We start from the raw sequence: 11361 nt of genomic DNA, 5'->3' as shown, positions 1-11361 counted from the left end.
TAACCATCCCCCCTCCTTTCTCCCACCAACTCCTGGTGGATCAAGATCCAACCCCCTTGGATCTAAAAACAAGGAAACTCAATCAGGATCTTAAAAAGAAGGCTTTTAATTAAAGAAAAAGATAAAAATCTGTGAAATCAGGATGGAAAATAACTTTACAGGGTAATCAAACTTAAAGAGCCCAGAGGACCCCCCTCTAGCCTTACGTTCAAAGTTACAGCAAACAGAGGTAAACACCCTAGTAAAAGATACCTTTACAAGTTGAGAAAACAAAGATAAAACTAACATGCCTTGCCTGCCTGTTTACTTACAAGTTTGAAATATGAGAGACTTGTTCAGAAAGATTTAGAGAGCATGGATTGATGTCTGGTCCTTCTTAGTCCCAAGAGCGAACAACCACCAAAACAAAGAGCACAAACAAAAGCCTTCCCCCCACCAAGATTTGAAAATATCTTGTCCCCTTATTGGTCCTTTGGGTCAGGTGTCAGCCAGGTTACCTGAGCTTCTTAACCCTTTACAGGTAAAAGGATTTTGGAGTCTCTGGCCAGGAGGGATTTTATAGTATTGTACACAGGAGGGCTGCTACCCTTCCCTTTATAGTTATGACAACATAGCTACCACCTCTCGGAGAGGTGGTTTCACTATGGTGATGGGAGAACCCCTCCTGTCGCTGTAGTGAGTGTCTAAACTGAAACATCACCGCGGTGCTGCAGCAGTGTTTCCAATGTGCTGCTGTAGCTATTTAAGTGTAGACGTAGCCTTATCCAAATGGCAGTGACACTTGGTCACTAGTTAACTGGGAGTCTAACCCCCCAGTTTATACGTGAAATTGTCCTTTGCTCGTGGCTAACACAGGTTATTTTCTTGTGCAAAAATTCTGAATGCAAATGTGCCAGTTATTTTTTATAAATATGGCTGTAAGTGTAGAGGATACCTCTAAAATGTTCTGCTTTTTCCTCGAAGGCCATCACACTGGCCTATCTTTTTAGTTGTGGCTTCTTCTGGATCCTATAAATGCTGTTTCTCAATCTACTAAAGGGGTGTGCTAGTCAATTATGTGAGCCACATTTCATCTTTCCAGGGCAAAGCCTATTTCATACTCCCAGCCCCTAACAGGTTGGTGAACGAGCGAATCAACTTGGTGTCCAATTTACGCCCCTCATTCTACCTTTTTCTTGCCAGGTAATACTACACACTCTTCTTTTATAACAATTAGCTATACAGAAAAACTTGACATATCTCCTCCCATACTGGCGTAGATGTGTGGCCTGCTCGTTTTACCACAAGACTGGGGCTTGGAATCTCTGAGTTTTAATCCCAGCTCAGTAGCCTTGGTCAGCGTCTCCTGTGTCAAATGGATATAATTATACTGCTCCAACTTCCCACAGGATATTTAGTTGGAAATAAGCATAACTTTGATTTTCTTAATCTAAGTATAAATAAGATTGAAATCCTAACCAATTTCTGTCTAGCAGCCAATGTTCTCAAGTATTCACAGAGAGATACATTTGTTGACTCTGCAGAGGGCCCACATATTCAGAGGGACTATTGGTGAGGTAAAGAATGGCCATCAACCCACTACCCTTCCAACTCTGCCCTTCAGAGCTGCATTAAAAATCAGTTCCTCCCCAAAGCCTCCTTTCTCCAAGCACTTTTCATAATTAATAAAGTTCCATGACATCTCTGTGCAGTAGATAAGTGTTATTTCACGCAGTTTACAGATAGAATAACAGAGGCACAAAGAGGTTAAGCGACTTGCCGCAAATCTATGCAAAGTAGGGAATAGGACCTAGAATCCAGACTCCAAATCCTGGATATCGTGTTAAAAAAAATAACTAAATAAAGCAAAGAAAGAAAGAAAATGAGAGTGGAAAGGGGGAAGAGGTTGGCAGGAAAGAGAAGGAGACAATGCTATCACCACTAAAACATTCCACCTCTTGGTAGGTGCCCAGTAGAACTGCAATAATTTGACCAAGTTACACCACCACATTTGCCTTCCTTCTTTATCTCCTGGTATAGTTATGTTTTAACTTTTCCAACGTTGAGAAATCAATGGAAATAAATGATACCACTTCATTATTTATAATGATGATGATGCAACATTTGAAACGTAGGGATCATGACCCCATTGTGCTAGGCACTTTCCAAACACACAAGACAGATATCCCCAAAGAATCTGGAATCTAGGGAATTTTTTTGATGTGTCGTTTGCTTATGTACATTTGTATTGCACGGTATACAGAAAGAAAAGGCAGTAATTTCACAGCAGATATTGCTGGGGGATTCTTGTGGCTGTGAAAACCGAGCCTCAAAGGGAATCAGAGAGTCAGGTAGCCAGCATGACATTGACCTTTAGGTAGAAAACAGTTCTCTGTCTGAAGCTCTGCCATTATCTGCTCTTCTGTATGCCAGTTATCTTGGGTCCGCACCTTGCAACCTAAGGTGTACTGTCATCAATCATTTGCTGTTGTCTGTTGTGTTCTGGTTCCTTGCTGCCCTCCCTTTGTTAATAAACTAGTTTGCTTATATGCATAAAATTATCTGATCTTGAGACTGCTTATTCACAGCATCATCCATCCAGCATTTAACTATAAGAGAAATAAACAAGGTCTCTGAGGAGATAAATAGCTGCATCAAATATATATCAATGTGCAGGAGGATAGAATTCATTCATTAAAAGCAGAATGGAATGCTGGTTTAATGAACCTTATAAGATTTTAGTTTAGGTAAGAAAACTACTCTTCCTCTTCTGGTGCAACTTGCATGCCAGGATCTTGTTTCTTTGACTAGATCGTAAATGCATAATTTCTCATAATCTTTTACAGACCACACAGGCTGGTTCCCTCTTTCTCTGCACTTCCACTTCATTGCTCTGAATTCTCAGTTTCAGCTCGGAGCATGTCTGGGCCCCGGATGACGTGAGAGAGCCTCAGGGGAGTTAGGAGACTTCTATTTGGCATTTGAATAAAACCTCTGCATTTGTTTTTCACTGTCATTTGTTATAAGACGATTGTTGAACAGTCTCCCCTGTAGATCTGTGACCATTTGGAGAAATCGCTCTGTACAATTTAGGACTTCAGGTTGATATGATGAAGTTGTTACTATAAAAATTGCTGTAATATTGAATGCCTTTATGTTAATGTGGACTCCACCATGGGCTGACATGGTTTCTAGCATCAGATTATGGACAACGGAGAGTAGTTAGACTTACCATCTGTAGTCTGACCACACAATGGGCATGCTAAGAAGTTTTTCTCAAGTGAGAACAGTTTTCCCCAACACTTCACCAGGGGACAAGGGTTTGGAGAGTGGAAAATTAACAGCAGCAGGGCAAACAAACCAAGGTACTGATGTTAGTCTTTAAAAATCACAGCGGATGGATGCATCGGGGGAAGACTCAGAGAGCCACACAGGAAGTTTTGGGCAGGAGAGGGAAAAAGACTGAGATGCTTTCATAGCTGGGGGGAGGGGTGATTTAGCTGAGGGGATCAACCAAGATCAGAGCACAGGGAGCTGGAAAGAGAGATGAAGACTCCATGACGGAGAAGACAAGCCATGCACTGCAGGAGAAGGATCCTGAATGCCCCCAGAGAACTGTGACCCCAGCCCAAAGAATGCCAGGGAGTGATGTGGAAATTGAGGCAGGGAAATGCATGTAGAGTTTAACATTTTATATAGATTTATGTATTTATTGTGTGAGTACAGATCAATGGTGTTAAAATCCTGTGCAAAGTGTGTGTGTATGATGTGTTACCTACCACATGCTCTGGAAGCGTTAACTTGTGGACCAAGAATGACCACATGGCTGGAGTTCTGGGTGAGGGTGCGTTCAACCAATGAGGATGTTGTGGGAAATGTGGGGGGGTCAGCACTGGTCCCGAGGGTCAAGCAACTGGACCACAGGGTCAAAGCTAGGAGGACCCCAAACTAGGGACAGTGCATGGGCACTGTTCAGACTGTGGAGGCTTAAAGCACACAGGGGATTCGGCAGCTGTCACAGAAGTATAGTAATTGTCCAAGAAGGGGCATTTGACTAGATACTGTGACAGCATCTCCTTGTCTTGAGCCCTCTCCCAGAATATTCCACATTCAGGGTGGATAAAGGAGAAGTGAAACTGAATCCCAGTTATTGCTTCTAGCTAAAAACTATTCTATAGTTACTAGGTTCCTTTCAGTTCCATTTTTACCTAAAAGGACAGTATTAGGTAAAAACGATGGGCCAGATTAATGTAACCGCATTGCCCCGTATATTTGCACACAATTGCCATTCCTTTGTTATTAATAATGCCGTAGATTATTAAAACTAAGGCCTAATCCTACGAGTGGTTACATGGGCAGGCCCCTGCAGTCATGAAGATTTCAATCAGGTTTTTCATAGTTGTAGTATCCCACCCCAGTGGAGCTAGTTACAGGGTGAAGGGCTTAAAATATTTATTATTGAGTTAGTGTTTGTGGCGTCAGTCCTGGTGAACACAGCCTTTCGCTGCAAAAATGGCAAAAAGCGGCAACTTCTGAGCAGATCTATGAATTAGCATCCAAGTACCAATGTTGTAGAGAGATTTTTGCCATTGTCACAGAAAACTACTTTTTGGATGTTCAGGTCAAAACAATGCATTCCTTCTTACAAGACAATAGCCTCTAGTTTTTGCAAACAAAAGTGAAAAATACATTCAAGGTCAAATGAAAAATGTTGGTCTTTTGGGCAAACTCACAAAAATCGGGGGCTCAAGGTTAGCAGCTGGTGTCAAGCTCCAATGGAGCTAATCCACTGATTTACACCAGCTGAGGACTTGGCCCTAAGTCACCAATTAGGGCCAGCAATTTCTTTTGCTGAACAATGGTACCATAGCACCATTGTGTCTGACAAAGTGGGCATTCAACCACGGAAGCTTATGCTCCAATACTTCTGTTAGTCTTAAAGGTGCCACAGGACCCTCTGTTGCTTTTTAACGGTACCATAGCATTTTTCTCCCTCTTTCCCAAGCGTTGTTCCTGGTTGTACTTGTTTGTTTTTTCATAATACCAGATTCACATTCATGACTCTTTTCCCCCCCCTTTTAATGAAAAGCACAGTAAAACTAAGTGCCATTCAATTTCCATCCACTCCAGGTTTTTACAGCAGTTCATTAGAAGCGTTGAGCAGTGGACTCTCTCTGCAGTCTTGGCTGCAGTTCAATACTGTACGTATTCTTGCGCTAAGATTTACCTCTTACATTCAAAAAGGGCTCTTAAATCAACAAACCCGTTAACATCTTCTCCAGCTCGGGGTGCCTTGGAGATAAAATGCTTGTGTTCTAATGGACGAGTCATCACTGATCGTAAAGAGGAATAGCCTCGTTTGTGCAGGAATGTCCTCCGTAGAACGGTTTCATTTGGCTCTGATTTCAATTTATATTAACATTTCACCCTGGAACTTTAGCATCTTTGGGCTTAATATTGCTCCCATTGAAAACGACAGCGAAAAGCCATTTGGAATCCCTGGAAGCAAGATACTGCCAGATATGCTGTGTTTAAAGTTCTGACTGCACCAACCTGAAATAGCTTGCTTGCATTGTTACAGAAATAAAAATTATATGACACACATATCAACACAAAACTCATTCAATGCAAGGATCATGAGCTTTTAATTTGTCTTCCAAAGGCAAATACAAACATTTCAGTTAGTGAAGCTTACTATGTAAACTGTTTTACCAAATGTGTTTTATTACTTTATAACCCCATTGTTATTCGGTAAAAAGCATTTGCCCTGATTCTCCACCGCCTTGCAACCTGTCATCACAAATTGAGAGTAAAGAGAATGTGTATGTGTGTGTGTGTGTGTGTTTGTTTCAGAATTTACTGGGCAATGTTCAGATTTCATTTGGTGGCTCCACTATATCTTCCTAAGAATGTAAAACTATAGGCCAGATTTATCATTAATGTAATTCTATTGACTTCAGCTGAGTTACTCCAGTGGTCGTTACAGCCTACTATGCAAAACACTATCTAACATATACGCTCATTAATCATTGTCATAACTTATCCCAGACATAGCCAGCCCTTAGCACGTCTGTGTCTGCACACTCTTTCCAGCACACGATGTTCCACCATTTTGCGGGGCCGGGTTATTACATTGCCTTGTACGTCTCTTTGTTCCAGACTGGCAGGGAGTCCAGGATGACCAGCAGCTCCAGCTACCATTTGTCTTACCACCTGTAAAATGATTTTTAAAAATAGATGATAAGGTTCATTTCACAAACAAGTGAGTCTCAGCTGAAAGCTAAATTGCTTTATTACAGTGGCATGCTGCACTTGAGAGCTGGTGCAAAGTCAACTGAAGTTTCTTATGGGAGTGAGTCAGAGGCTGCCATGATAAACTTATTCTTTAGACCAGAGAGCTAATCCTAGCTGTGACACTGGTTCCCTCTGCACCCTCGAGACTTAACTAGCACGTAGGCTTGTTGAGAGAATCAATGTTTATATGGCACTTTGAAAATAGGGTCTTCTAAAGAATATTTACCCTATTCAGATTGGTAGTCCATTGCTTTTTATTCTGCTTCTCTGATAATATGCTGGGTTACAATTTGGCCTCTCTTTCCCAAGTGATTGGTGACGTGTCTCAGTGATGCATCTGTCTCACCTCCAAAAGGATAAAAGTTTCAGTCTTGTTCCAGGCAGGTCATCATAGTAATGCTGCCTGGGGAAATGCTGCAGAGATTCTTTGTGGAAGGGTCATTTCAGGGGTTTTTCATTACTGTATACTCTGACTTGCCAGCAGAGTTCAATACTATAGATTATGATGTCTCTTTAGATTGATGGGAGCACATGATAGGGCTGTCACTGCATTTTTTTTTTTTTCATTTACTCAACTGGTCTCTGTGTGTATCACAGACACTGTATTAATCCAGTTGTGTTGAAGTTTGCTATGAAGTCCTGATGGACCCATATGCTCTTACTATCTGTATTACCAAGGCATCAGTTTTCCACTGATGTGCCCAGGGCCTAACTCCTATTGATTTCAATCAGTGTTAGGTGTTTAGGTGCTTTTGAAAATCCCATAAGGTGCCTATCTCCAGCTTTAGGTGTCTAAATCAGGGGTGGCCAATCTGTGGCTCCGGAGCCACATTCGGCTCTTCAGAAGTTAATATGCGGCTTCTTGTATAGGCACCGACTCTGGGGCTGGCGCTACAGGCGCCAACTTTCCGATGTGCCGGGGGGTGCTCACTGCTCAACCCCTGGCTCTGCCCCCATTCCAACCCTTCCCGCCCCCTCCCCTGAGCCTGCCGTGCCCTTGCTCCTCCCCCTTCCCCTCAGAGCCTCCTGCACGCCACGAAACAGCTGATCTGGAGGTGCGGGGAGAGAGGGGGAGGCACTGGGAGCAGGGGTGGGGAGCTGATGGGGGGCAGCTGACGTATTACTGTGGCTCTTTGGCAATGTACATTGGTAAATTCTGGCTCTTTCTTGGGCTCAGGTTGGCCACCCCGGTCTAAATGCTTTTGAAAATCTGACCTCTAGTCACTATTGTTTTGTTGATAGCATCAAGCATCATCCCTGGCCTCTGCCATGGCTTTCTCAGTTTATCTTCTCTCTCTCATTTTCTCTCTCCCGGGGTTTGCCTTGTTGTCCATCACTGTAATACTGATAAGTATCCTCCTGCTTAGCAGAGGTCCAAAAGTGGATGTCACATTAGCTCTTGCAAATCAGTACCTCAAGGACGCCTAGGTCAAATGGCTCTAGAAGTCTAGTTCCTCCCAGTGACATACAGATCAATGAGGACCATCTGGGTATAATGACTCCTTTCAGTCTCCATAGTGAGAGATCAGCGTTCCGCCATTTAAAGGCTATTTCCACACTTCCCCCTCTGTTATTTCTGTCTGACACTCGAAGCGTTGATCCAACCTCCAGTCAGATCATATTTCACGGGCTCCTTGATGGAGCCCGGTGCAGCTTACAACTGCAGCAAAGTGCTGCTGTCGGGTTCTGCACATTTCCCCAGCCTTGCTGGTGATTGATTCCTTTCCCTGACGCATCTGAGATCACACTTGTAACCACAGAAGAAGAAGGAGCTAGTCTGGCTTATTGTAGTGATCTACATATGCCTTAAATACACTGAGCGGTGCACCAAGGCCTAGGAAAACTGATCCCTTGATGAGTCTCACAGAGCAGGGCAAAGCTCTGGCTGTTAGAGCTGTTAGCCGGCTGCTATTCTTCAGCTCAGACTTTGCCGTCTCCGCCAATTTATGCTGCTGACGTCTCTCCAGCTTTTAAAGCCTCCCTTGTTTAACCTGGCTTCTTTATAATAATTACTTGAACAGTTAATTTTACTCGTTTGCAAAGCCCCTAAGACTGCTTGGCACGAAAGGTGGGTTTAGAAGTGAAGGTTTGATTGATGAATGGATTCAAATAGCGGCTGATTAGCATGGCCCAGGGTGAGAACACAGTTGCTATTCTCCCCCCCTCCCCCCCCCTCCCCGTTCCTCACCGCCATGTATGCACGTTGTCACCCTACCTTTGCGTCTGGTCTTCTCACAGGCTGGGCCCTCGTAACCCAGTGGGCACTGACAAACACAGACGTCCCCAAGAAGCATGGATTCAGCATTGTTCTGACAAGGGCCACAGCGGCAGGCATTGAACTCTGTTAAGTAATCGTCCAAAGCCCTTTTCAGGTTTTGCCTTTTTGTTTCAATATCATCAAGGTTGCTTCTACGGAGGATTTCATGTATGGGTTGTAGCTGCGTAGAACAGAAGAGAATATGTGGCTGCGATGGTTTATAATTGCTTTGGTGGGTGCACAAAAAAGGGGATTTAATTTAATGAGTACAGTTCAACTTATAAAGTACTACAGCCATAGCGTGTTGGACATTTATTGGAGAACCCCCAGAGCTGAAGAAACAACTTACTTTCCTAGACAGCTAGATATGGTGTGTGTACAATATTACAGATGGGCCAAAGCCAGAAACCTCAGCTCCAAAGCCCTGGTAATTGTGGAGGTGTTGGAATTATTTGAATACTTGGATGTATGTGCATCCCTTTGATTCTGCTCCCAAATCAGCTCCAGGGCCAGCCCACAACATTTTGGCACCTGAGGCGGGAAGCTCAAATGACACCCCCATGCCCCCTCACTTGGGCCAAAACTTTGAAAGGTCTCAGTTCTGCCTTCTTCCTGTTCTACTCCTCTAATGGTACCGCTCTGCTACCTACCCCAATAAAGGAGAACTAACAACTTGAAATGCTTTGTTCAAAAATTGTAAATAACACTTAACTTTCAAACGTCTGAACAGCAAATGTAACTTTTCTTGTCTGCATACGAAACACTGGCATTTTTATCTGTTTGAATAATCAAAGTGGTGCTTTCCATGCCTTCTTGGTTGCAAAGATTTGAACTGCTTCCTGAAGGTCAACAATCTGGGCCAGCTCATGCTCTATTGAGATGGTTGCAAGGCCGACCAGCCTCTCCTGTGTCATTGTGGAGCGTAGATGTGTTTTTATTAACTTTAGCTTGGAGAAGCAGTGTTCTCCACTGGCAACTGTTACAGGAAGTGTTAGAAGTATGTGCAGAGCAACAAAAGCATTTGGAAAGAGGGTAGTCATCTTATTTTTGCACATATATTCCGAACAGCCTTTGGTGTTGATCCTGCTGAAATTTATCTTGAAAGGGCTTTCAGTTCATCACCTAAATCACTCGCATCTATATCATGCATGTCATCATGTGTCAACGCTGTCTCTAGTGCCCTCCATTGCTGGTGTAGGTCTTCTTCAGGTATATTGAGGAGTTTTGGAATATCATACAACATCCCAAATATACTGCTGTGTTCCTTGAGCTGCATGAAATGTTCAACTGACTGTATTGCACAATCTAGCACCTGGTTAAAGAATTCAACTTTGAATTGTTGTTTGGGGTCTCTTATGGGATTATCCCCTGCCCCGTAATCAAAATGTCTTCTTCTTCAGTGACTCTTGTACTCTTGAATGGGTGGGAAAATAGCTTCAGTGTGAAGTTCCTCTGCCAACTTCTGTGCACTCTTCAGAACGTTTTGAAATCCCTCATCTGACTGGTAAGACTGTAGGTATGACTTTGCTTTGTCCAGTTGTTTCATTGCTCCAGATATATCAAGGTCAACACCTTGAAGTCTCTTGCTTACAACATTTATTTCAAACAGTATGTCATGCCACAATACTAAGCCACATAGTAATGTGAAGTTATGTATGTTTCTGGGTTTTACATTTCCCTCTGCCACTGTTCTCCCACAAACAGTTCCTGTCATAGCATTATCCTCCATAATGGCAACTATGGCATCATCTATCTTCCCAATTTGGTGTTTGATAGGCTTTATCACCTCCACTCGACTTTCCCATCGTGTGGCACTCAGCGGTTTCAGTGTCAGAGAGGATGGTCCCAGATGTTGCTTCAAAATTTGCTATCAGTGAGTTGATGCAAAGAAAAATACATAGATGCTTTGAATTACATTAAAAAATTCAGCAGCCTCACTAGAAGTTGATGCTGCATCACTGACTGCCAAGTTCAATGAATGAGACCTGCATGGGACAAAAAAAGCTTGAGGGTTTAACTTTCGGATCCGTGTCTGCACTCCTCTGTTCTGTCCTCTCATGTTGGCACCATTATCGTAGCCCTGACCTCTCGTGTCAGCTATTGCAATTCCCATATCTTCCAGCTTTTTAAGAAGCACATTTGTCATACCAGCTCCTGTAGTATCATCAATGTCAATAAATTCTAGAAAATGCTGTCTGACAGTCAACATTGCAGGGACATTTTCACTAGGTTCTGTTGTTGTTACAAAATACACCATTAAAGTCATTTGTTCCATAGGCTGATGTCAGGTGTGCAGTCCAGAATAACAGAGTAATATCTTGCTGACTTCAGATCTGCCACAATCTTCTGTTTGACTGTTGTTGCCAGTAACTGTATGATCTCATTTTGAATTGGTTTTCCAAGGTCGTGGTGTGTGTACATTTCTTGGGTGGTAACTCTTCTTAGATGCTCCTGGAGTACAGCATCAAACTCAGCCATCAGCTCCACAATTTTAAGGAAGTTTCCATTGTTTGGTACATACCGCTGATCTGAAGTGCCACGCAGTGCTAGGTTTTGGGAATCAAGCATTCTCACAACGGCAATGAGCCTTTTCAGAACATTTTGCCAGTAAAGAGACTCTGATGCAATCTTCTTTTGATGCTGATCATCTATGGTGGCCTTTAACCTTAGTCTCAGCTCAAGTTCTTTCCACCTATGGAATGCTTTCTGGTGATTTGCTGCCTTCTCATGGCATGCCAGATTTCTAGCCAGATTTTTCCAGTCCTTTGTTCCTGTAGAACCCGATGTGGCTGGAACATTAGACTGGAAGAGTTTGCATCAAAAACAGTATG

General features: G+C 43.0%; 1 protein-coding gene across 2 annotated transcripts in view; it reads right to left on the bottom strand.

Annotated features, from left to right (window-relative positions):
* Positions 1-5605: 5605 nt before the first annotated feature.
* The window catches only part of C8A (complement C8 alpha chain), a 43040-nt gene continuing 37284 nt past the window's right edge, over positions 5606-11361 (bottom strand). For both annotated transcript variants that reach the window (XM_024104881.3, XM_024104880.3), the window contains exons 10-11: positions 8489-8711; positions 5606-6192 (exon numbers count right to left, since the gene is read on the bottom strand). In XM_024104881.3, the coding sequence (XP_023960649.2) occupies positions 6041-6192; positions 8489-8711 (375 nt within the window). In that variant the 3' untranslated portion in view covers positions 5606-6040. The remainder of the gene's footprint in view (positions 6193-8488; positions 8712-11361) is intronic.

This window comes from Chrysemys picta, chromosome 8 (genome assembly GCF_011386835.1).
Source record: "Chrysemys picta bellii isolate R12L10 chromosome 8, ASM1138683v2, whole genome shotgun sequence".
In the NCBI taxonomy this organism is placed as follows: domain Eukaryota; kingdom Metazoa; phylum Chordata; order Testudines; family Emydidae; genus Chrysemys; species Chrysemys picta.
The sequence above is the reverse complement of the archived record's forward strand: the minus strand, read 5'-3'. Positions and strand labels throughout refer to the sequence as shown.